The following is a 27,218-nucleotide window of genomic DNA, read 5'->3' as shown; positions in this document are numbered from 1 at the left end:
TTTAATACAAACCTCATTGTAATAAAAATACAACATCAAAAAAGAATTTACAACATCAAATAATTCATTTGTCCTCTCAAAATCACTCTTACTAGATTTTTTACACATGTGTAAATATAACAAATTTACACATGTGTAAATGGCAAACTTACATATGTGTAAATTTTATTTATTTACAAATTCACGAAAATTTAAACGTGTAAACTTAATTTCTAACATTGTATTCGAATAATAATGATAAGTGCAAAAAGAAATTTTGAATTTGGATCGTTTTTAACCAAGTTCTTGTGGTTTTTTCATTCGTTCTCACGGTTCTCGCGATATTTAGCGTTCTCATTTAAACCCTCCCCTATATATATATATATGGAGCCGCTAAAATGAAAACCACCCCCAATTGTAAGAACCATGAGAACCACTCTCCACCAATCATATTCTGCCAACCAAAAGGGTAATTTGGTCATTTACCCCCAAATGTCAAATCCCTTCTCTCTCAACATTTAATTCCAACAACTTTTAAAATGTCAGATACTTTTGCTTTCTTTCATTTTTTGTTCATTTTTTACTACACACACTTGAGGTGTGAGAGAAACTTTCTCCCTTCTCTATAACCAGATCTGATTATTTTTTGGCTTCAAATCACTGTGTAGATCTGATTATTTTGCTTCTTTCTCATCGTGTGGATTGGAGTTCTTGGGGTGAAATCCTATCCAGAATCTGAATCCGTGAAGAATGGGTATAAGTTTATGTGTGGCCGCCATGGTGGTGCTCGATGACCTCCGCCGTCACCTCTTTCGCCGCCATGGTGGTGCACGGTGACCTCCACCGTCACCCCTTCCGCCGCCACCTGTGACCTCCACTCCTTCCGCCGCCACCTATTCAGGTCACCTACACACCACTTGTAGGTTTTGATTCGATGAGTGACGGCGGTCACCATGGTCGATGACTTGAGATGATCGACGGTCACCACGGTTGATGACGCCCGATGCCGGTGAGATGGTTGGGTGTTTTTAACTAAAAATGATGGGTGTTCTTTACTAAATTGGTAAGAATTTAAGCTTTTGATTCCCCCTGTTGCGTTTAAAAACAGAGATGTCTATGATGAACTTTTGTCTCTGTTTTTGTTGTTTGAATCTTTGTTTTGAGTGGTGGGTAAAGGTGGTTCCGGTGATTGGGTGGTTGGTAGAGGTGGTGGCGGTTTTGGGGGTGGCCGGACGGTGTTAGCGGCGGTGGTGTTGGAGGTGGTGACTGTGTGAGTGGTTTTGATCGGTATGATTTATTTGATTAGTGAACTATGTTCTTTGCTTTTCTAGAGATTTTTTGATTTTCTGCTGATTTTTTGGCATGTGTTTTTGATTTTCTGGTGGGTTCTGATCTGTGGATTTGGTTGGCGATGATGCAAAAAAAAAAACCTAGATTTTGATGACGATGGCGCGGCAACGATGGTGGAGGGTAGGTTTTTTGAACCTGCAACCCCACTTTGCAGCCTTTTTTATTATCGTAAAATCTGAGCCAAACCCCGTTCTTTTTCGAGATACACTTTTGTTTTTTTGGTGTTGTTGGTTTTTTATTTTCATTTCCCCCGTCGATGACGATAAAAATATATCCGAGACACCTACCGACTTTGCGATTTATGGGTGCGTTCGTCTTTGCGTAAACAAGTTTTCGTGTAAAAAAGTTTTTGTGGAAAAAAAGTTCAACCGTAAACTTTTACGTAAAACGTAAAAAGTTTACCGTAAAACTTAAAAAAGTAAAACGTGAAAAGTTTAACGTAAAACGTAAAAAGTTTTACATAAAACGTAAAATTTAAAAACATAAAAAGTAAAAAAACTTTGACGTAAAAAACCGGTGCGTAAAACGTAAAAAAAACCGGTGCGTAAAACGTAAGAAAACCGGCGTGTAAAACGTAAAAAAGCCGGTGCGTAAAACGTAAAAAAACCGGTGCGTAAAACGTAAAAAAACCGGCGCGTAAAACGTAAAAAAACGTTGACGTAAAAAGTTTAACGTAAAACTTAAAACGTAAAAAGTTTTACATAAAACGTAAAATTTAAAAACATAAAAAGTAAAAAAAACGTTGACGTAAAAAACCGGTGCATAAAACGTAAAAAAACCGGAGCGTAAAACGTAAAAAAACCGGTGCGTAAAACGTAAAAAAACCGGTGCGTAAAACGTAAGAAAACCGGCGTGTAAAATGTAAAAAAACCGGCGCGTAAAACGTAAAAAAAACGGCGCGTTAAAAAACGTCGAAAAAACGGTGCGTAAAAAACGTGTTAAAAACGTTTTACGTAAAAAACGGCGTTAAAAAATTGTCGCGTAAAAAATTGTCGCGTAAAAAACGGCGTTAAAAAATTGGCGCGTTAAAAAACGGCGCGTTAAAAACGTCGAAAAAACGGCGCGTTAAAAACGTCGAAAAAACGGCGTTAAAAAATTATCGCGTAAAAAACGGCGTTAAAAAATTGGCGCGTAAAAAACGGCGTTAAAAAATTGGCGCGAAAAAATGGGGCGTTGTAAAAACGGCGCGTAAAACAACGGCGTTAAAAAGTTGGCGCGTAAAAAATAACGACGCTTGAAAAAACCCGGCGTAAAAACGGCGCGTCAAAAAAACGTAAAACGTAAAAAGTTTAACGTAAAACTTAAATTGTAAAAAGTATAAAAAAACTTTTAAAAAAATCTGAATTTTAAAATGTTTTTAATAAAAAAGTTATGTTTAAAAAATAAAAAGTAATATAATAATACAAAAAAACTAATAAAAAACAATAAAGACAAAATAGAGTTATTTTACCAAATTAACCTTTTGAATTATAATATTTTACCAAATTAACCTTTTCGATTATAATATTAAAGACATAATAAGACAAAAACCATTTAATATTAATTTTTGTTACTTTTAATCTCATCCATTCATCTTGTTAATTTAAAGGCTAGAAAGTGGTTCCCATGATTTTTACAACTAGAGGTGGTTTTCATTTTAGCGATCCCCTATATATATATATATATATATATATATATATATATATATATATATATATATATATATATCAAAAGTGATAATATATATAAAGGGTTTTCATTTTTTAGTTTCATTTTCACCACTTATATCTGGAATAATAAGCATTTAACCCGTTCAATCTTCATTTACTTTGATTTTTTACAAATAACGTGTTTCCGTTAAATTTTAAAAAAGCTGAATAAGGTGTGTTTTATTTTTTTCTCGCATTTTCCAACACCATTCCACAAAAAACTTTGGCGAATGCTCTATTTGACAAAATCGCTCAGAGTCTGGGAAAAACATTTGATCTGTCTCCCCGCCAGAAGGCGGTGATTGAGTGCTTGAAAGACCCCCATGCGCAAGACTTTTTGACTGTTATCCCGATCGAGGGGCTAGGGCAATGCATGTCGGCTGTTGAGTATAGGGCTATCCTCAAATACCGGCTGATGATCCCTGTGTATCCAGAAGACGAAACCTGCCCAATCTGCCGTAAAGCCTGCATGGATAAATACGGGGAGCATGCTGTTCATTGTAAGGAGCTCCCTGGTTTCAAATATCGGCATGACTGGGTGAGAGATGTTTTGGGGGACATCTTGAGGAGAGCGGGGATTTCTGCGAAGAAGGAGGCCCCTGTGAATTTCCTTACAGACCCCATGGAAGGGAGATCTACACTGAGACCAGCGGATCTGCTCGTCTTTGGCTGGGCAGGAGGGAAACATGCTTGTGTGGATCTCACAGGAGTCTCCCCGTTAGCTGGTTTAAGGGAAAGCGGGGTTGTAGCAGGACAAGCTATAAGGAAAGCAGAATCAAAAAAGGTGGATAAACACGCTAAAGCATGTGCTGATAACCAACATGCATTTGTCCCCTTCGCCTTCGACACCTTTGGCTCCCTAGCTCCAGAAGCTATCTGTTTGTTGACTAGGGTCCAAAAGGTTGTCCATAACAGTTGCTCATCAACAGGGGGGCAGGGGTTTGTCTTTAATAGGCTAGGGTTTGCTATTCAGAAAGGGGTAGCGGCGCAGCTTGTTGCTCGCTTACCTACGCTATTGATGTAAAGTGCACTTATTTTTAATACAAGGTTCAATGAATATCAAAAAAAAAAAAAAAAAAAAAAAAAAATCTTAAACGTTGAAAATTCCATGGTAAGCGCATTGAAAATCTTTTCTACGTGTATTTTTTTCCAACATTAAGTATTTGATTTCTGTGTTTTTTAAACATAAAATATATCCAGTGTAATTACCTTAGGGGCTGTTTGGTAGCCTCTTAATGACCGTTCAGATACTACCTCTTAATGGTTTAAAACCTCTGAATGTATAAGAGTTAACCTCAAGTCTGAATGGTTAAGAGGTAATCTCTGAATGGTAAATCATCACATGTCACATTCTTCTACCTTCTCATTAGTAAAATTCTTAATGGTTCCATTAAGAGGTAGCCTCTTAATGAGTATTCAGAGGCTACCAAACAGCCCCTTAGTTAAGGGACGGAAAGTACAATTCACTCTGATTTGTATCTTGATACCTCAGTATGTAATGCATCTTATTGGCATTATCTTAACTTGTATATGCATATCATGGTATCTTTGTACTATGTTCCGAGCATGCCCCTTCATTTGGGGTTACCTAGACACAACATTAGACCGTGGGTATGGTGGGGTTTGGGTTGGGTTTGGATTGTGGCATGAGTTGATACCTGGAAATGGGGTTGGGGTGACCGCTTGGCTTGGCCAAATGGTTTGAATTTAAAATTCAAACTTTCAAATGGGCGGGGTCAGCGAATAGGAGGCCGTCAGCTAGGATGTCAAGACCGCCCCACGCCCAGCTTGAAACCCAAGCCCCAAGGGCCACATCCCAACCCAAGCCCACCCAGGGTAGTGACCTGGGCGTTTTCCCTAACCCACGCCCTACCCAAACCCCATACCTCATAGTCTTGTAGTAGAATGTCATGGCGCCATCGGTGACAAAATGAGCTAAGATTACGACTAAGGGTACGTTGACCATCTTTATGATTATTATATGTTTATCTATGAGGCATGTGAATTGCTCCTATGATGTTTGTTGAGTATATATTATAAATTTGCAACAACTTTATGCTTATAATTATTGTACTCTTTGCATAAAAGTAGTTTCATGCATTAGGTTATGTGGACAAGTTCTACAGGAAACGCGTGTGTTCGTCCTGTCCTTTTCCCCATTGTAACCCACATCGCCGCCCAAATCGACACAAACACTAATTGTAGGATCGAATAATCGACCAAGTGAGTCAATTCAGAGTCAATACACACTGTTTGTAAGGTGGAATCAAACAAACAGGTTGAATCAGTAAGAATTGGAGTAGAAAACAGAAGAATATCACTTTAATACTTGTTTCTCATTAAAATATCACTCTTCAATCATCGCTCAGCACCGTTCTGCCCCAAATCAACGTCGGCGACATAAAGCTCCAACACCACAAGTCAAGCGATGGTTTTTTCCAGGCTATTAGGGCTCCAACAGGTATGTTTAGCTTAATCATTTTAACTTTGAGTGTTCATTATGAACAATCGTTGGAATTGTTGTTGATTTGGTGATGGTGGGTATGCTTACAGTAAGAAGACGGAGGCGGCGCGAGGCACCGGTTTAACACCGACAAGAATTTTGGTAAGCCGCGCTTCTATTGTATGTTTATTTTTTAGTTAGATCGGTTTTCATTGTTTCCGTTTAAGCTATTTTTTGTGTTACAAATCCGGTGAAGATCCAGCGGGTTCTCCGGTGACTAATCTCCTGGTTGTTGTTATGTAAGTTTGATATGTTGTTTGCTATGTTCCTCCTTGTTGATATGGAAAAGTAAGTTAAATAATATATTTAATACTATAATATAATACATATAAATATAAGGAGTACAAAAAGATAATATTTTATAATTTTAAGAGGATAAATAATACAACTTTTAAAACATATGCTTCAACATTTTAAAACGTATACTTTTAAACCAACTATCCTCATTGTTTTTAAAAGGTTGTAGTTTTCTTATACATTAATACTTTTATAGAAAACAAAAGAAAACAAGCATTTTATTCTCATTAATTTGAGTATGATAAATATATTTTGTTTTAATTTGGTAACAAATTAACATTTTACGTGATTACCGGTGCCTATGTTATGGTGTGGGAATCCCTCTAGTGTATGTACACACTATACACGTGCTTGAAATATTTAGGAAAAACTCGATATTTAGTGATATTTATGGACCACCATATGATAAAAACGAGTGGCTCTCACCATCCTATCTTCTTCAATGACAACGGCGAACATGACACTCTTGTCCAACATTGCTTCAATTTTGTACCACTACATTACACAGAGCCGTCCCTGAAAACTCTCGAAAAAATTTAGGCCTCGGACGACGAAAAGAATTGGGCCCAAAATTATGGTTAAGGTGAATGAATTACAAAAATAAAAACTTAGTGATGGAACAAAGACTCAAACTTGAGATCTTTACATTATCTTGAGATGGTTTTTGACACTACACTACCAATATTTTTTTGCATAATAAATGGATGAATATACTAAATATATAATTTAATAAATATATACAAGCTTATAAAGACTTTTAGGGCCCTTTGAAATTTTGGGCCTCGGGCGTTGGCACGGGTTTGCCGGGCCCAGAGCCGGCCCTGACATTACACCTAATTAACTTTTTATTCATGATAGCATCGGGTTATTGGGTGAGTAATTTTTTCAAGCATGTGAGTAATTATATATACAAGATTTTTACCCATGCCGCGCATTACAGCAACAACGTCACGTCTGTGACTTCTTTACACGTTTTACGATGATAACATTAACGTGCAGTGCTCACATGTAACGTGCCGTGTTTGTTTTTTTTACTTTATTACACACGTATGTTAAATACGGGTCAATGTGTGTGTATGTATAATATAATATGAGAGCCACTCGTTTTCATAGAGTAGGTCCATAATCCTGATCATGAAAATATCTAGTTATTCATGCACGTGAGTAATTATATGTATATAACACACGAAACAAATCCCAAACATGGCGTCCATTGCAGTCCTCTAATCGAAAATGGCTAACCTAACAGCTTCGTCACTCTCTTCCACTTGTTTCTACAACCCCACTAAACTTAACTCACTTGGTAATCTGAATGCCAAACTTCCATCATCAAAACCACAATATAAACCAATAACTTCCATGGTTGGTGCTCCCACAAAAGTAATACCCTCAATCATCGTAGGCGCTGACATCAGTCTCGGCAAAGCGCTAAAAGAAATGGGCACAGGCCAGGATTTGGTGCTGAATACCGGCGAACCAATTCCCATAGATTTCCCAGGGCCAATATTGGTGTGCACCAGGAATGATGATCTAGATGCTGTCCTTGAGTCTACTCCTCAGTCACGTTGGAGCGGTATCTTTCATGTTTTAGAATTGGCAAATTGGAAATTAATAATCCAATCTTTCTAAAATTGGCCGATAATAATCCCAAGTCAGTTATTAGCCAATAATAATCCGACCTCGTTCTATTTTTTTTGTAAAATGGTCTGCCGTTAAAATAGCTTAACGGAGCTATAATTTTTTTCCGAATTACAAACCGATGTTTTAGAGCTTTTGATCAGAACGAGGATACGAGTTGATTGATGTAAAACTTACCTCAAAATACTGCCCCCAACCCACGAAAACGGTGCTTCAATTCGGGTGTTTAACTTCCAAATAACAAAATTCAAGCCATTTCGAACACAATTTCGAGATGAGTTTTACATCAATCAACTCGTATCCTTCAAAAGGCCTAAAACATTGGTTTGTAATTCGGAAAAAAACTTAACTCCGTTAACCTTATATTAATGGCGGTCTATTTTACAAAACAATTGGACGAGGTCGGATTATTATTGGCTAATAACTGACTTGGGATTATTATCAGCCAATTTCAGAAAGATTGGGATTATTATTTTCCAATTTGCCTTTAAATTTTGATATGATATGATATGATAGTATGTACCTATTATTTCTTTCGGAATATATGTTAAGATGGATCTACCATGCAGATTTGGTATTTTTCCAAGATGGGATGCTGGAGCCATGGTTCGAAAGTAAAGGTCTAATTGACGCGAACCAAGTTTTGCCGTATTTTGATGTTTCAAGGCCCGGCGAACCACCTGTGGATGGTATAACGGATGTTACTCCGGAGGGATTAACTGCAGCTTTTGGCAAATGGGCTGCTGATGTGGCTTCTAGGTTACATGCCGGAGGTCTTACTTGCAAGGTTCTATATTTATAAATTTCAAATTTAATGAATTAGGGATTAAAAAGGATATAAAAAATGGATATGAGGGCAATTTAGTCATTTTACTTGGACGAGGGACCACCGTTCAAAATCAGGAAATAGTTTCAATGAGAGATGAAATCCGTAATTACTCAAACCACATGAACGATTTATTTAAAGATTATGACTTGAATACTTATATATTTAGTTTTGCAAAATAATTGTATTGTGAAAGAGTAAATTGTCATTTTAGTCCTTGAGTTTTGTCCAAATTTGTCATTTTAGTCCAAATAGTTTTTTTTTTGCCTCTGAGTCCCTGACTTTTCCCTTTTGTTGTCATTCTGATCACATACACTAACTCCATCCAAAAACTCCATCTTTAACCAAGGGTATTTTGGGTATTTTCATTTTAAATGTTTTCAATTGCCATTTTGATCCAATTTCAAAAAATCAAAAAAAATTCCAAAAAATCAAAAAAATTCCAAAAAATTCTAAAAAATAATAAAAATTTTAAAAAATCATAAAAATTCTAAAAAATTACAAAAAATGCGTTTCGGCGCGAACCGTTTCGAACCCGAACCGTTTCGAGCTGAACCGTTTCGACACGAACCGTTTCGACCCGTACCGTTTCGACCCGAACCGTTTCGAGCTGAGCCGTTTCGACTCGTACCGTTTCGACCCGAACCGTTTCGAGCTTAACTGTTTCGACCCGTACCGTTTCGAGCCGAACCGTTTCGACGCGAACCGTTTCGAGCCGAACCGTTTCAAGCCGAACCGTTTCGAACCAAACCGTTTCTAGCTGAACCGTTTCGAACCGAAACGTTTCGAGCCAAACCGTTTCGACGCGAACCGTTTCGACCCGTACCGTTTCGAACCGAACCGTTTCGAGCTGAACCGTTTCGACCCGTACCGTTTCGACCCGTACCGTTTCGAGGCACGAATCGCGTCGAAACGATTCAGCTCGAAACGGTTCGGGTCGAAACGGTACGGGTCGAAACGGTTCGCGTCGAAACGGTTCGGCTCGAAACGGTTCGCTCGAAACGGTACGGGTCGAAACGGTTCGGCTCGAAACGGTTCGGTTCGAAACGGTACGGGTCGAAACGGACGGTTCGGCTCGAAACGGTTCGCTCGAAATGGTACGGGTCGAAACGGTTCGGCTCGAAACGGTTCGGCTCGAAACGGTATGGGTCGAAACGGTTCGCGTCGAAACGGTTCGGCTCGAAACGCTTCGGCTCGAAACGCTTCGGCTCGAAACGCTTCGGCTCGAAACGCTTCGGCTCGAAACGGTTCGGCTCGAAACGGTTCGGCTCGAAACGGTTCGGTAAACGGTTCGGCTCGAAACGGTTCGGCTCGAAACGGTTCGGCTCGAAACGGTTCGTGTCGAAACGGTTCGGCTCGAAATGGTACGGGTCGAAACGGTTCAGCTCGAAACGGTGCGGGTCGAAACGGTTCGGGTTGAAACGGTTCAGCTCGAAACGGTTCGGGTCGAACCGGTACGGCTCGAAACGGTTCGGGTCGAAACGGTACGGGTCGAAACGGTTCGGGTTCGGAACGGTTCGCGCCGAAACGGATTTTTTGTATTTTTTAGAATTTTTATGATTTTTTAGAATTTTTATTATTTTTTAGAATTTTTTGGATTTTTTTTTATTTTTGGAATTTTTTTGATTTTTTGGAATTGGATCAAAATGGCAATTGAAAACATTTAAAATGAAAATCCCCAAAATACCCCTGGTTAAAGATGGAGTTTTTGGATGGAGTTAGTGTATGTGATCAAAATGGCAACAAAAGGGAAAAGTCAGGGACCCAGAGGCAAAAAAAAAACTATTTGGACTAAAATGACAAATTTGGACAAAACTCAGGAACTAAAATGGCAATTTACTCATTGTGAAAATATGTAAACCAGGTCCTTGAGAAAGAACCCTTTCAGAAGCAAATGATGGAGAGACTTTTATGGATATCGGCAGTCATGCTTACTGGCGCTCTCGTTCCCGGAACCACTGTGGGCGATGTAGCATCTGAGGCTCATCTTTTCGAGGTAAATATAGTACTTTTATGCTTGTTTTGATATCAGCAACATATTATTTTGTTACACCCGACTTGCGGTATGCGCATATAATGTATATATGTGGACGCCTAGAAGCAAAAGTGAAAGCACACTAATTTTAATGTTATTTTACTAATTTCGTGAAAATAACGTTAAAAGAGGGGGATGAGTAATCATGCATCATGTGGCATTGATAGCCGAAAGACTAGGAGATACATGCAGTAATCAGCAGTTGTCTCAATTGCTAAGTGTTATGTGCCTTATGTCCAAGGTTTGATGCAAAACTACTATCGAGCCGGGGGTCTCACTGAAAGCAGCCTCTCTATTCCCACGGGGTAGAGGTAAGGCTGTTTACATCTTACTCTCCTCAGACCATATCTTAGCTCTGCTATTAGTGGGATTTACTGAGTATGATGATGATGATAATTTTGTTACATCCTCAATTTACTATTTCCCACATAACACATATTCTATGTCCCCATATGTACTAATAATACCAATATTGAGTCTGGGTAACCTGAACAGTTGCGGACCCAGAAATTATTTTTTGAGGGTGCGAACGAGGGATTTAACCAAACATTTAAGGGGTGCGATCGGAATTTTTGTCTACAAATACATTAATTTTTTTTACAAGGGGTGCGCCCGCCCACCCAACCCATTACCTAGGTCCGCCCTTGAACCTGATGTCAATCAAATGTCATCAAGAGTGTATTTTCAGTTACTTTATAAGTAAATTAGTTTGTTACTGTAGTAATATAGGAGCAACACGGGCCAATTCTACCTATATATAGAGTTACCTGTTTTAATCCGATTCCATGACCCAACACGCTCATGTTAATTTCCACCTTTGATGTTAACATTACGAAAAGTTGACTAGTCATATCCGTGCGTTTCAGTTGGCTTATCTCATCCCTGACATGATCACCGCATCACAAGACGAGACAGGTATAGAATTTGCTGACACTGGAACTTTTGATAGATTTCTCGCTTATTCTCGAGCAGTTGGCCATATCCCAGCAGTAGTGGAGGATGTAAGTTTTCTAGCAGGCAGTTAGTTAGTTAGTTAGTTACTTGTAGTTTACTTACTATTTGGTAATGTCTCGCAGTTCAAATGGAGAAACGGGTGGTTCTATTCGATCACGGAAAAGGCACTCGCCCAAGGGAAGGAAGACCCGATGCCTTTGCACACAAAATTTCTAAAAGCATTAAATTTAATTTAGTAAATTGCGTGTACCCAACAGCTAGTTATTATATGTAATAATCGTACATTTGACGCTTCTATTCATGAATCTAAGATTTTCTAATTTTTAGTATAATCAATTAACTGTTGAATTTACTTTATAGTCATCCACCGTGCATATGCTTTCTTTATAACAAATATGGAATAATACACACAACAAATGACACTAATATAACCATAGAAGTTTTATCATTGAAATGATTATAGGTCGAATTAGTAATATTCAATATCCTTATTCTTAGTCCAAACTTTATATGGAACCCATCACTATAAATCTATTGTCCTAAACCGCCAACCGCCAACCCTAAAAATTCCCAAATCTAAATTTTTTTTAACGACCAACGAATCCTCCAAATGATTTATTGACGAAATTCACCACATCGGGATACACTCGTCTTCGAACTGGGGAAAACCCTCACCTAAGGCAAAAGCCCGTGAACACTAGCCCGAAGGCACGACAGTGTCGCTCTACTGCTAACTCTTTCACTATACACAACACAACAGTTTAAACTGGCCAGTATTACCAATTGAACCGGTTATCGAAGACATCACCCGTACAATAGAGCCTGGTTTAATTAGGGTATCGGTTTAGTTTTACATCCGCCAGGAAATCTGGTATTATTGATGCATACCGATGAATCGGCTTCTCAAACACAAGGTTAATTATTATATATGCTATTTATCTTACGTAATTTAGTGTATTATGATTATTGGTAACTAAAACTTCTTATTTTATATTGTAGGAAACGAAAATAGTTGTACTCTTGTTGATGAGGATGGCAATGATACTGAATTTCGTCTTTGAAGCGATCGTGAACTTGATGCATTCAACACGCCAATGCTAATTAATTTTTATACTTTTTTATTGATGTGTATGTGTATATATTTGTATGTGTAGAAACTGGTTTGTACAAATTGTTGCTTATATAGATTCTTTTATATAAAATGATAATTATTTTTATGTAAAATATATGTTTTTTCTACCGGTTTGAAACCAATATTTTCAACTGGTTTATGTAAAAACCGGTTCAGTTCGGTTAATTACACAAGGGAGAGGGGAACCAATGCCAAACCCACGATTTAGAGAATAGAGTACAAACCGGGCCGGATCATACCGGTTTCAGTTTAAGGTCGGGTTTAGAGGTGTACAAAAAAACTGATTTTAGAATCGAAACCGGAAAAAAAAAACGAAATCGGTTTTTTTTTAACCGGTTTTTTTTAACCGCCGGTTTATATACCGGTTACTATTCTTGACTTCAAAAACCGGTTATTAACCGAACCGGTTATTAAAAACCGGTTAAAACCGGAAAAAAAACCGGTTTTTTTTGGAAAAAACCGGTTAAAAACCGGTCCCAACCGGTTATACCGGTTATTGTTTTGGACCTCAAAAACAGCTTAGTAACCGGAACCAGTTATAAAAAAAAACCGGTTTTTATTTTGTGTGAAAAAACCGAAACCGGTTTTTGAAAAAAAACCGATTTGTACACCGGTTTCTTGTTCATCTTCAAAAGAGGGTCACATTCTACTATTCTAGTAGTATTTGGGCCAATAAGAACCAAAGCCCAAAAGGGTTTTCCTTAACCAGCCCAATAACCCGAAGTTATCAAGATAAGGGTTCCGTTTCGAACCAATACGAATATGCCATCTTGAAAACGAGTGGCTGTCTACCCAATCACGACACACAATATACACGACACAAACACCAATCATGTCTTCGATTGCACCATCTGTTTACCGACAATGGCGGCTCTAACAACCACCACAGCTTCCGTATTGTACCACCGTTCAGTTGTTAATCTTAATTTCAAACATCAGTCATCATTAACAAGCTCAAGATATAGAAGAATTAGTTGCATGGCTGCTACTGCTACTAAGGTCATACCCTCGATAATTGTAGGTGGTGGCCGGGTCGGACAAGCCCTAGAAGAAATGGGCTCCGGTGAGGATTTGCTGGTGAAGAGAGGTGAACCGGTTCCGGTTGATTTTCCTGGGCCGATATTGGTGTGCACTAGGAATGATGATTTGGATGCTGTTCTTCAGTCTACTCCTCAGTCCCGTTGGAGCGGTAATTTCTTTTCATTTTTACAGTATTTACTTACAATAGTTACTTTTATCTGTCATGTGTTGGTAGTTTTTAACTTTTTTATTATGAATGTTATAATGTTATAATTATTGTTACTATTATTTTTGTAAAGGAAAATTAGATTTAAATAATCCCAACTTTATAAAGTTGGCCGATAATAATCTTTACTCAGTTATTCACTTATTTGCTGATAATAATTTGAACCGGTCCACTTTTGACCGATAATAGTCGGCCGTTAAAAATAGCTTAACAGAGTTAAGTTTTTATCCGAATTACGAACCGATGTTTTAGGGATTTTGATCAGAACGAGGATACGAGTCGATTTATGTAAAACTTACCTCGAAACGGTGCTCTAAACGGCTTGATTTTTGTTAATTGAAAGTTTAAACACACGAATTGAAGCACCGTTAAAAATAGCTTAACGGAGTTAAGTTTTATTTCGAATTACAAACCGATGTTTTAGGGATTTTGATCAGAACGAGGATACGAGTCGATTTATGTAAAACTTACCTCGAAACGGTGCTCCAAACGGCTTGATTTTTGTTAATTGAAAGTTTAAACACATGAATTGAAGCACCGTTTTTGTTGTTTGGGGCAGTATTTCGAGGTAAATTTTACATCAATCAACTTGTATCCTCGTACTAAACAAAAGCCCTGAAACATCGGTTTGTAATTCGAAAAAAAACTTAACTCCGTTAAGTTATTTTTAACACAGACTATTATCGGCCAAAAGTGGACCAGTTCGGATTATTATTGGCAAATAACTGAGTTGGGATTATTATCGGCCAAATTGAGAAAGTTAGGATTATTTAAATCCATTTTGCCTTTTCTAAATTGAGGCAAATGAGACATTGGTGTTTGGATCTTGGTTGCTATTTAAAGATTATTTATCTTTTATTTGAATTAAATTGAACAGTCAATAAACTTGGTTATTGTACAGTCGAGTTTTGTATTCACTATTGTTTCTATTTCAAGTCAAGTAGGATTATGCCCTGCTGCGTTGCAGGGCGATAAGCCGAAAAATATCTCAGTACGCGCTACTCATTGCAATCTCAATAGAAATTATATCGAGACGTAGATAAAAATACAATTGTCAAAGAATTTATTTTTTAACTAAGTTTAGGAACTGTATAGTAACTTTATTAAAGTCCAGGAGTAGCCGCGTTTGTCCACCACACGCATTTACACAAATTTAACCAATGGAAATAGAGCTTTTTAAAAAATAGAGGGGCTAAAGACCTATATTAGTGAAGTTGGAGATTTAATAGTTAAAAAAAAAAAAAATTAAAAAGGCCACGGCCAATGGGGAAGTGGCAGGCAGCTGCCCGCTATTCACGGCCATGCCCTTTAAAGGTATATAAAATTTGAAAAAATAAATAAATAAATAGTAACTAAAATTCATATATGTTTCCATTTGCCTCACTCAATTTATAAAAAGAAAAAAGAAAAAAAAACATTTATCATAAGTTATATAAAATTGCAAAACCTAATAAAACACTAGACTTTAGAGGATTAAAAAATTAAGGTTTGAATATTCTGCTTATTTAAGGATTTAAGAGGTTTTATTCAGATAAGCAGTTTGAACAAGCAACTCTCAATCTGCTTAATTCATCCTCAAATAAGCGGATACTTGTAAGCGTTTTGCTTCAATAGTTCAATCAAATACTCAAAACATATTATTTGATGTATCAGAGGGTGTTTGGGGTTGAGTTTTGAAAATAGATTATGCGTTTTGAATAATCAGAATCAGATAATTAACTAACAAAACGTGATGTTGAAAGATAGTGTTTGGATTTGATTATGTTGCTTGATATCACAATAATCAGATAATCAGCTATTTGAGTGTTTGGCAAATATATATTTAAAAAAATAAACAAGTGAAAATCCTTTTCTAAACGCAAATAATCAATTTTTGGAAAACTGCGTTTTGTTGCAGCAGAGGGGGGAGCTGCTTTTGGAAAACTGCGTTTTGTAACTTTCTAAACGCAAATAATCAATTTTTTAATTTTTTTACCCAAACACTCAAAACTGATTATTTACGCTTTCAAAACTCACTAATCTAAAAATCTACTTCAAAACTCAACCCCAAACACCCTCTCTCAGAAGATTCAGAACACAATTAGCAGTTATGATAAGCAAATCCTAAACATTCCCTAAATAATAATCAAAATAAGTTCTGTTGCGCCTAATTATCCGAAACTAAAGATTTGGAATAATCAAACACTGTATGATTATGCTTGGCAATATGATCACTTATTAAACACAACGCCCTTAACTTCTTGATTTGAAGGCTATTGTTAGTTTGTTACTTTAAACTTTCCATAGGTTATCATTTTTTTAAACGCCAATTTAGGTGGCGGTGGGTCAAATTTTGATATGATATAGTACTAATTTATATTAAGATGGATCGTAACAATCTAGCAGATTTGGTTTTCTTCCAGAACGGGATGCTGGAGCCATGGTTTCAAAGTAAAGGTCTAGGTGATGCGGATCAAGTTTTGGCATATTTTGCTGTTTCCAAGCTCGGCGAACCACCTGTGGATGGTATAACCGATGCTAATCCCGAGGGGTTAACCGCAGCTTATGGCAAATGGGCTTCTGTTGTCGCTACTAGGTTAAACGCTGGAGGCCTTTCTTGCAAGGTAGTTCGTGTGTAAAATGACCATATTACCCTTATCTTCTTCATGCATGAATACCATGCGTCGTTACACCTATCTTCTTCGGTTATGAATATCAACTTGAGTTTTAATCTATAAAATTCAGGAACGTAAATTTGAACGTCATAAATTTTATATCCAACTCATAATCGTTGTCGAAATCGAACTTTAACATTGATAAGTTCAATCTTATCTATAAATTATACGTAGGGGTGTTCATCGAATCGAATAACGAATTTTCGAATTACTCGAATCGAATTTTTCGGATAATTTTTTTTTTTTTTGCTTGAATTCAAATTCGATTAAAAACTGGTCAATTTGTATTCGAATTAAAAGACCAATTCGAATTTGATTAAAAATTCTAATTCGAATAAATTCGTATTGATTCAAATTCATTGAAAATATGTAAATTCGTTATGGGCTATTTGGGCTTGGTAATGGGCTATTTAAGGATTTAGATTAAATTTATAGATTAATTTATACTATAGCTCAAATTAAAGTTATACGTGTGTGTTATATATAAATATAATAAATAAATATGTATAATTTGAATTTGAAAATCGGATCGGATTTAAAATTATAAATTCGTGTTTGATTTACTGGACTCGAATTCAAATTCTTGATAATCGAATCAAACTGAGTCGATTTTCGAATTTTTCGAATCCGAATCGAATTCTGAACACCCCTAATTATACGTGAAGAAGATGAGGGCAGTTTAGTCACTTTACTTGGGCAAGGACCAAAAGTACAAAATCGGTAAATAGTTTCGACAGTGTACAGAATATGTAATTTACTTCAAACTGCGTGGACGATTTAGTTTTGTAAAAAAATATTTTGTGAAAATATGGAAATCAGGTCCTTGAAAAAGAACCATTTCAGAAGCAAATGCTAGAGAAACTTATATGGATATCAGCATTCATGCTTGTCGGGGCTCGCCATCCTGGAGCCACCGTGGGCGATGTAGAGAGGGATTTTCGTTTCGAGGTATTGAATTTAGCATCTTATCTATGCACTCATATTCACATTCATATTAATAGCGAAGCTAAGGTAGGGTCTGCGAAGGGTAAGATGTAGACAGCCTTACCTCGACCCCGTAGGAATAGAGAGGCTGCTTCCAATGAGACCCCCGGCTCGATAATATTAATGTGAGTGAGTTCTCTATGTTATATAGAGTGTTTGTGAGTGGAGAAGAGGGAAGATTTTACTGTTTATCGGTAAATTTGGAGAAAGCACTGTTAACCCTTTATAAATTTTTAATATTTTGGAAAATGGTTGTGAGTGGAGGAGAGAGGAAACTAAGAGTAAACTGCCAAAATGGTCCTTGAGGTTTGGTCACTTTTGCATCTTTAGTCCAAAACTCAAACCTTTTAAATCTGGGTCCCTGGTGTTTCAATTTTGTTGCCATTTTTATCCAAAATCAAAACCAGGTCAGATTTTTCAGTTAACATTCAGCTTTGTCTTTTTCCTCCTTTTTAATGTAGGGCAAAATGGTCAAATTTTTTTAATTTGGTATAATAAAACCTCAGAAGACCATTTTGTCATTCATTAGAAGGGAGGAAAAAGACAAAAAAACTGGATGTTAACTGAAAAATCTGACCAGATTTTGATTTTGGATGAAAATGGCAACAAAATTTAAACCACAGGGACCCAGATTCAAAAGGTTTAAGTTTTGGACTAAAGTGGTAAAAGTGACCAAACCTCAAAGGCCATTTTGGCAGTTTACTCGGAAAACTAATAATAAATGTATTAAAATAGTATTATTTAATTGAAAACGAGAGAGAAAAAGTAGTGATTTCTAGTATAATTATAGAGATGGAGAAGGAGAATCTATTGTGAATGCTCTTAGTAACGTTATGAAAAGTTGACTAGTCAAGTGTTTCAGGTGATTAGTCTCATTGGTGAGCTGGCATCTGCAGCGGCAGCCGAGAAAGGTATAGTATTTGAAGTCGGGATTGAAGAACGATTACTAGCTTATGCTCGAGCAGTTTCACATTTCCCAACAGCAGTGAAGGAAGTAAGTTTTGCCAAAGTTGGTTAGTTAGTTAGTTGGTTATTTGCATCTGACCTGTCGTTTGGTAATGAATGTCGCAGTTCAAATGGAGAAACGGGTGGTTCTATTCGCTCTCAGAGAAGGCGATCGCTCAAGGGAAAGAAGACCCGTGTCCTTTGCACACAAAGTGGCTTAAAGAACTAAATATTGTTCAGTGAACTGTGTGTACCCAAGAAGCTAGTTATATGTAGTGTTATCAGACATAGGCAAACACATGACAGTTATATTTATGAATCAAACCTTATCTATTTTCTATTTGCTTTGTGGTAACCCAAACATGCATCTGCTTTCATCTATAAAAAATATGATTTAAAACTCAGTAAACATAACCTTACATTTGTTGAAAACAAAAGTAACTAGACAGTATTTTTATTTTACAAGTGTCCTAAACACACATTTGAGATTTTATGAGAACCTCTAGTAATTATTAATCATGGTTTATCAGTCAATGGCAAAAATGTTAATAGGTGGAAAGATGGTGAATAACTTTTACTCGTTAAGAGTCGCATGTTTTTTAAGCTACCTCTCTCTGTAAGGTTGGAGGGTGTGGCATAAAGCCCTAGGGGTTTTATCACGCCACATCAGCGCCACGTCAACGCCACATCACACAAGGGGCTTTAAAGCCCCTTCATTTAACTTGCAGGGTGTAGTATAAAGCCCCCCTTTACACTATAGCGCCCCCCTTTAAAGACCATTAACTTCGAAAATGCCAAAATTGCTTCGTTAACGTGCTGGTGAGAGGAGGATGGCAACCCCCCCCCCCCCCTTTTCAATCCGACGGTGTGGACGATGACGCCCTGGGAACACTATAGAGGGTGAGGTGGCGGGGTGACGTTAAGCCACACCCACCGGCCTAAGCATAAATAAAACAGATGAAATTACTCTCTACTCTCTCTCCAATCTGTCTTTTCTTTCATATGTTAAATCAAATAATAAAAATTGAGCTTAGGTCTTTAAGATTTCGGATCAAAACAAAGAACATGAACATTTGCAAAACATTTATATATATGTAAAAATGGTTAGCTTACATATATTCATAATACATTTACATATATGTAGATAGTTAGCTTGCATATACGTTCAACATTTACATATATGTATAGCATTGACATAAGATAACTGTAACCATCATGCTTGATGTGTGGTTCAATCATTGTTTTAAGCTTCACTTGAAGACTATTCATGTCATTATCATGTGTCAATGAAAAAAAAGCTTAACAATATAAATGTATTATGAGAATCAAATACTTTATATAAATTAGAACTCAATGTAAAAACGTTTCAAGCTTTGTTAAGCATTTCCGTGTTCATATCAAGAAAACTCCTAGATTCAAGTGTATAATTTAGACAATCCCTACTAAGTGTAGTTTTAGCCGTTCATGTCGTTCTTCACCATTGTTTTGACGCCAAAATCGGAAGACGAAACATTTGTTTTTACCTTACCTTGGAGGATGAAAAGGTCCTGATCCGTCCCATGTTCTTAAGACTCGGTTGGTAACAAACAGTTGCAAGTTTGATAACTTTTAATCCTAGTGAAGCTTACATCATACCAACATGTTCACAGACTTCCAGTTAGTAGCAAACAGTTGCAAGTTTAATAACTTTGATCCGACAGAAGCTACATCATACAACTAATTCACAAACATTGATTTTACTGTCAACAAAACCAACATGGACCACTTGGGGTTAAAAAAATCGAAATAGACACATTAGCGGGTATCAAACTGGTCAGACATGAACACAAGTCTTCTCAAGTGCACAAACAAAATCCTCTTCAATTCTTCACATTCCGCACAGGTGTAAAATAAATAAATAAAAAGTGCACGAAAAAAAAAAAGTTTAAAAAAGCTTCAGTTCCATGGACAATACAATAAAAGTCCAACCTGTATTAATCACCAACCTAAAACCGGCTCTCTGCGGTTTTCACAAAACCTCCAACTGTCAAAATCACCTGAAAAAAAATAAAATACTCGATTTTTAATATGTTTTGAGCTAGAAAACAAGAGTTTAGGGATTTAATTGATAAGACGGTAAAATTTAGTTGGTTAAATTAAATTCAACATAGACCCTTTTTCAACAAAATTCACACTCAGCAAAAAAATTTCAAGAATTGTCCTTTATCTTTATACCCATTTTCAGGCGCTGTCCTTTATGTTCAAAATTGACGAGTTTTGTCCTTTATGTTTTCATATCATACACGTTTTGTCCTTTAGGCCTAACCCAGTTAGTTTTTTCAGTTAAATTTGGTCATATGCTTTGCACATGAGGGCATTTTTGTCAATTCAAAGCTAAGTTCAATGGCAGATTTATAGTTCAAAGCTTTTGCAACCTTTGAATTGACAAAAATGCCCTCATGTGCAAAGCACATGACCAAATTTAACTGAAAAATCTAACTGGGTTAGGCCTAAAGGACAAAACGTGTATGATATGAAAACATAAAGGACAAAACTCGTCAATTTTGAACATAAAGGACAACGCCTGAAAATGGGTATAAAGATAAAGGACAACCCTTGAAATTCACTCTTTAATTATTCCATATATTAAGAAGCAACAACTTGGTGCATATGTGGGTTGTAACATGGGCATGGGGAGTGTTTCAAAAAAAAACTTAGATTAGCAACAAAATGTTGCTTTATAAAGTTGTAAGTTATGTATAGGGAGTTTTTCAAAATAAAAAGTTAGAATTTTCATTTCTAACTTAATGTTTTTCATCTTTTTCAATTTACATCTAACACTTTTTTATTTTCATCTTTGGCCCATCATAATTTTCATTTTTTACAAGTTATTTGTTTTACGTTTTGTTCTAATTTTTGCAAGACACGCCACAACGTGCGTGTGAGATTTATCGTTTTTTGGTATATTTTTTCTCATTTGACAGGTCCATCGCAACACGTTTATTTTCCCGGTTCAACTTAGTTATTCTTTTCTATGTTTTACGTTTCGGTCTAATTCTTCGCATTAACGCACCGCAACGGTCGTGCGTGGTTCAACGATTTTACGTCCGCTTTTCGTTCGGTGTTATTTTTTCTTTTTTTTTTGTTTATTTTATTTTTACGAACTTTTCCAATGTTGGGTCGCTGATAGTGGTGTGGCATTGGTGCTACTTGGCACGGTTTTACGAAGGTTTTTAACCTATTAAGCTTTTTACTAATAATTTGTTTTGAGTTTGCTCCTATACTCCATTTACTTAAAAAAACTATTTTTACGTGCATGTTTTTATTTATGTGTCGGTATAAATCCGAGTTGCTCTACGTTTCGACATAAACTTTTTCTGGAAAATGAGGTTGGTCAAATATAATACGTTTTCCTTAAAAAAACATTTTTTACGTGCATATTTTTATGTACTATAATTTTGTGTTGGTCTATGTTTCGATTTGTGAGATGGGTCAAGACAAATATAATATGTATTTGTGCGTATTTTATGTATGTTTCGTAAATTTTATTTCGAACGTGTGGAGTCAAATTTTAGTTTCTTTTCTACGTATAAGTCGGATCACATATAAATTCGATTTACTTTACGTTTTGATTAAATCACAATTCTTATATAGGTTATTTAGAGTTCAATAGAATACGTAACGCACGTTTTCATACGGTTAACGCATCACACGACGTTTGGACTAAATCATTCGATGTTTCCGATGTTCACGCGCCGCAACGCGGGCGGGTCTTATTTCTAGTTATATATATTTTGGGATGGAACAAGTATTAAAGATTACTGCTTAAGAAGCCGAATACCAACCTTTCAAGAGTCACAGATGTCTTCCGTTTAGTCTTCATAATCACCAGCATTCTCCAGTAAGTAATTAGCTGCCAGTTCTTCATTACGATCACAGGCTAAAAAGGCCTCAATAACAAGAGTTCTATCGAAACCCATTGCCTCAAGCTAGACGTATAAAACGCTACAAATCAGCTAGATAATTCAAGTGCATTAAGTACAAAAGTGAAAAATCTAGAAGTGATTAATACCCGTTCAATGGCTTCCTGTTCTGCTGGAGTAACACTGATCGCATGAGGCATCTCCTGGTCTGCTTCTGCTTGATCAAAGAGATCCCTAAAATAACGGTCGACAGTTATTATAACAAGGGTTAGATATGTAGGTAAAAGATCAAATACAAATAATCTTAACATACTAAACATACAAATTGAAGGAAAACCCAAAAAGACAAGGTGGCATTTTTGTAATTACCACCAACTATCAAAGTTACAACCAAAAATACCTAAAAAAACACAAATTTTTTTTTAACATTTTTTTATTAAAAAATCGCTACATTTCGTTAGCAAAAAAAAAAAAAAAAAAAAAAAAAAAAAAAATTTTTTTTTGGCTGCTACTAAAAGTAGCGATTTTTTAATAAAAAATATTAAAAAAATAAAATAAAATAATTTGTGTGTTTTTTTTTTTTTTTAGATTTTTTTAGGTTTTTTGGGGGGTTTAGTTTTTAGCATTTTAGCTTGGGGGGGGGGGGGGGGGGTAGGTTTTTTTAGGTTTTTGGGGGGTGGGGGGTTTAGGTTTTTTTTGGGGGTGGGGGGAGTGGTTAGGTTTTTTTAGGTATATTTGTAGAGTAACTTTGATAGTTATTGATAATTACAAAAATGCCACCTTGTCTTTTTGAGTTTTCCTTCAATTTGTATGTTTAGTATGTTAAGATTATTTGTACAAGAACTTTACCCTAGATATGTAACAGTAATAGCATCATTACATAACAAATAATAAAACGGATGTATTACCCTTCAGAAGCATCAACAGGTTCATTGATTAGTTGAAGAAACTCAGCATGGTTTTCCTGAATTAGTCCTAAAAGTTGCGGGTTTTGCTTTCCTAGCTCTTGAAGCATAGGCTGTAATAAATGTATATAAATGCTTTCACGCTGTGCGGCTGTGTAACATAACAAGCATAGTTTATATACAAAAGTAGACAGAAAACAAAGCGTGTACCTGTAGTATTTGCGGATTTGATTGTACCATAGACCGCAATGCTTGGAACTGAAACGAAGAGTATACTTTTATTAAATTAACAGATTTTAATATTTTCTTTTTGAGTAAAATGCCATTTTCGTCCCTGCGGTTTGGCCGGTTTTGCGACTTTCGTCCAAAGGTTTTTTTTTCCACTTCTGGATCCAAAAGGTTTGAAATCTTGCCATTTTAATCCGGCTTCTTAACTCCATCCATTTTTCTCTGTTGGGGAAGGGGTATTTTCGTCTTTTTGTTAACTCAAGGGTATTTTCATCCTTTTTTGAATACACATTATGCTAAATGCTTGTACATAAAGTGAAAAGGACCGAATTGCCCTTTAAGTTAAAAAAGGACGAAAATACCCCTGACTTAACCGAGAAAAATGAACGGAGTTAACGAGCCAGACGTAAATAGCAAGATTTCAAACCTTTTGGATCCAGATGCTGAAAAACAAACCTTTGGACGAAAGTCATAAAACTGGCCAAACCTCAGGGACGAAAATGGCATTTTTTTACTCTTTCGTTTTTTATAATTAAGATGTCTACCCTGCAGTATGTTATTCAGTATTATTAAGTTCTTAGTAAATGAAACTACCTGCTGGTTGTTTCTAAGAAAATCAAGGGATCCAAGATTGCCTCCGGCAGCACCTGATGGTATTTCCTGCAGAAATTCCAAAAAAAAAGATATTCATCAGCCTCGAACACAAAAACGAAACGAAGAAAACTCGCGTTTATGATTAATCACCTGAGGAAACAAGTTTAACGGAGAAGCATTAGGTCCTCCAGATAAAGGTGCGGCACTTGAAGTAATAGGTTGAGTTGCAGGGAGCTGAGTCACCGGAACCGCAACTTCTACCGTATCGGGAATACCCTGAAAAATTGAACTAAAATTAGCATCTATATTTCACAAGTATTTATAAAAAAAGAGTAAAATATCATTTTCGTCCCTGAGGTTTGACCAGTTTTGCGACTTGCATCTAAAGGTTTGTTTTTCCACATCTGGATCCAAAAGGTTTGAAATCTTGTCATTTTCATTTGGTTCGTTAACTCCATCTATTTTTCTCCGTTAAGTCAGGGGTATTTTTGTCTGTTTTGAATACTTGTACATTATGCTACATGCTTGTATATAAGATGAAAAAGACCAAATTGCCCTTTAAGTTAACAAAAAAGACAAAAATGCCCCTGGCTTAACAGAGAAAAAATGGATGGAGTTAACGAGCCAGATGAAAATGGCAAGATTTCAAACCTTTTGGATCCAAATGCAAAAAAACAAACCTTTGGACGAAAGTTGCAAAACTGACCAAACCTCAGGGACAAAAATGGCATTTTACTCTAAAAAAAATACTTGAGAAGCATACAGAATACAAGTAGTCGATTGCTCGCTCTGGATTGTTGTAAGCAGCTCGAAGGGCACGAGTAACGGTTTCTTTGTCCCAACTGCCACCACCTATATCCATTATGTGTTGAATGGTCTGCTCAATGCTACTATTTTCAACTACATTTGAAGCAGCTTGACCATATGTATCAGTATTAACACTGCAGTTACAAGACATAATAGTCAATACATTTTCTTTACAGTAAATGGCTCAAAAACCGACAATTTTTAAATGTTTTTGTGTTTGACCTGAAAACGCCCTTTTGATGTCTATGATTCTATCTTTGTAAAGAACTGTTTATAATTAACTAACGCATTGAATATGATTCCAATAACTACATTATTACAATATTAATAGCCTAGTTTGAAAAAGAAAGCAGTTTAGGTCTAATTTATAAAGAAGAAATTTATTATTTAAATGAATCCAACAAAAAGACTATAATAAAGAAGAAATTTGAACAAAGAGCTCATACGGTGCAGTTACAGTTGCAGGTACACTTGTCGTTGTTGGGCCAGAAGAAGATGTGCTGGTTTTAGAAGCCCTTCAATACAATGAAATGATCAATCAATCATATGTGTAAACGATAAGACCTCACAAACACATGACTTATTTATTTATATACAAAAATTGAAATGCACTAGCAATGGGAACTCACTGCTGTTGTGAAGAAGCATCAGGTGTGCTGGTAGTATTAGAAGCTGGAGCAGTTGTTGATGAAGGCTGCTTGTAAGTTGTAACAGCTAAAATGAGACTTCTTTATTGATAAAGTATGCACGAAGATCGAAAATCGCACAACAGAAAAATACCTGAGTGGATGAAGCTCCACCTGAGCCCGAACTCTTACTCTGTTTGGAGAGAAATAATCAGTAACCAGGATGACAGTGTGTAAGTGTGTGTGTGTGTGAGAGAGAGAGAGAGTTACCTTGCTAAGCATGACAACAAGAAAACCTTCCTCAGAGATTTTGTTATCAGCCAATGTAGTTTCGTCTTTTAAGACCTTACCATTATGAATCAATAACTGTTGCCCACATGGGTAATTATCTTTTCCTTGTACATCTTCAATGTTTTTCTTAACCGCCATAATCTAGTATCATAAAAAAATCTTTACATCAGTTACAGATATATATGTGAAAAAGAACTTTGATACAGCATGCCATACAGATAACCGAATCAAATCTGTGTTACTGAGTAAGTCTACCATTATTGATTTTCCAAAATGTATATCATTTCATCCAATTATTATTTAACTTTACCCACAAAAAAACTACAGAGTCGCAAAACATACACAATTCTCTCGCAAACATGCCAATTATTCAAAACTAAAACAACAAGAATCTGCAAAACAACTCTCACTGTACCACATCACATCATAAAATTCTGTTTCAAACTTCAACAATATCAAGTCCAAAATCATAACATACACACAAATTTCCTATTCACTTAGCCAATTCAACAAAATCTTCTACTAGAATTCTAGAAATATATCAGATTCACAACAAAGTAACTATACAGTGCCCTAATCTATAAACAAACAGTAAGAAAAAAAAAAAAAAAAAAAAAACACATCAAAATGAGCAACTTTTAAGCATTTACAAAACAATTACAAACACATTACAAATTTCCTATTCACTCAACCAATTCAACACAATCTTCAACCAAAAAACACCAGATTCACAGCAAAGTAACAACTATACGTCTATACAGTGCCCTAATTCATAAACAAACACTACAAAAAACGCTAATTCATAATCAAAATGAGCAACTTGTATGCATTTACAAAACAATTACAAGCACAATTAGAAGTAAGAAGGCTCACAGTGTTTGAAGGTTGAACCCTAATTTCGAAGTGGCTCCCTTTGAGAGTCTTTACGGTGAGCTTCATGTTGTTGATTAGCGACCTCGATTGCGAAGAGATTCGGTAATTGTACGGATTGTATGCGGGAGCTTTTGGAACTCGAAACCCTAGAAATGGATCCACAAGGAAGGGGGAAAAGGGGCTACTGTGTGTGTTTGCAGGGATGCCTAACGGAAAAGTCCAGAAAAAGGTAGGAGAGGGCTTTAGTTTGTAGAGCACGTGTTTTGCACGTGACCACCATGTGGTTTGTTTTCAACTAGTTTTATGCCCGCCAGCGTTGCGGGCGAAAACAAAGAATTTTCGATTTAATAACATGTATGTTTGTGTTTCAGTTAGTTGTATATACTACTTGTAATATGATCTCAAAAAAAATATTACATTGAGACCTAGATAAAAATACGTTAGTCAACGAGAAAAACAAATTAAGTTTAGGAACCATAGAGTAGCTATTTTAAAGTCTAAGAGCATAAACTGACTTAAAAAAATATAAGGAAAAAACTGAGCAAAATTAATGATTATTAAATGTAGTGTTTTCAAAAAATGGAAAACTTTTGCAATTTCCAGGTTTTGTACCCGGGTCCTTACTGTCGCTAGCTCATTCTCCAACCATCATAACCACTCCACTACATGCCCTTTTAATACTTATATATGCTTTCTATTGTAAATATACTAAGACGTAAAACGTAAAAGGCAAAAAAATTGTCACACCCCAACCTATGACG

The 27,218-nt window shown here is 36.2% G+C and overlaps 3 protein-coding genes across 3 annotated transcripts; 2 read left to right on the top strand and 1 right to left on the bottom strand.

Moving 5' to 3' along the window:
• The first annotated feature begins 6,984 nt into the window (after positions 1–6,984).
• LOC110916981 lies at positions 6,985–11,602 on the top strand. Its single transcript, XM_022161614.2, has 5 exons — positions 6,985–7,390; positions 8,025–8,242; positions 10,146–10,277; positions 11,183–11,317; positions 11,393–11,602. Exons 1-5 carry the CDS (start codon positions 7,051–7,053, stop codon positions 11,504–11,506), a joined length of 939 nt encoding a protein of 312 aa, XP_022017306.1. The 5' UTR covers positions 6,985–7,050; the 3' UTR covers positions 11,507–11,602.
• Positions 11,603–13,169: 1,567 nt separating this feature from the next.
• On the top strand, positions 13,170–18,586 carry LOC110918753. Its single transcript, XM_022163041.2, has 5 exons — positions 13,170–13,591; positions 16,034–16,251; positions 17,122–17,250; positions 18,149–18,280; positions 18,358–18,586. Exons 1-5 carry the CDS (start codon positions 13,267–13,269, stop codon positions 18,472–18,474), a joined length of 921 nt encoding a protein of 306 aa, XP_022018733.1. The 5' UTR covers positions 13,170–13,266; the 3' UTR covers positions 18,475–18,586.
• A 1,362-nt stretch (positions 18,587–19,948) lies between these two features.
• On the bottom strand, positions 19,949–26,681 carry LOC110915520 (ubiquitin receptor RAD23b). Its single transcript, XM_022160234.1, has 13 exons — positions 26,458–26,681; positions 25,564–25,725; positions 25,448–25,486; positions 25,297–25,361; positions 25,114–25,182; positions 24,624–24,801; positions 24,011–24,136; positions 23,861–23,926; positions 23,249–23,296; positions 23,042–23,151; positions 22,283–22,367; positions 22,056–22,199; positions 19,949–20,267 (listed from the first exon to the last, which is right to left on the bottom strand). Exons 1-12 carry the CDS (start codon positions 26,521–26,523, stop codon positions 22,083–22,085), a joined length of 1,131 nt encoding a protein of 376 aa, XP_022015926.1. The 5' UTR covers positions 26,524–26,681; the 3' UTR covers positions 19,949–20,267; positions 22,056–22,082.
• Between the last annotated feature and the right edge of the window lie 537 nt (positions 26,682–27,218).

The sequence above is a fragment of the Helianthus annuus genome, chromosome 16 (genome assembly GCF_002127325.2).
Source record: "Helianthus annuus cultivar XRQ/B chromosome 16, HanXRQr2.0-SUNRISE, whole genome shotgun sequence".
NCBI classification, from domain to species: Eukaryota; Viridiplantae; Streptophyta; class Magnoliopsida; order Asterales; family Asteraceae; genus Helianthus; species Helianthus annuus.
The sequence above is the reverse complement of the archived record's forward strand: the minus strand, read 5'-3'. Positions and strand labels throughout refer to the sequence as shown.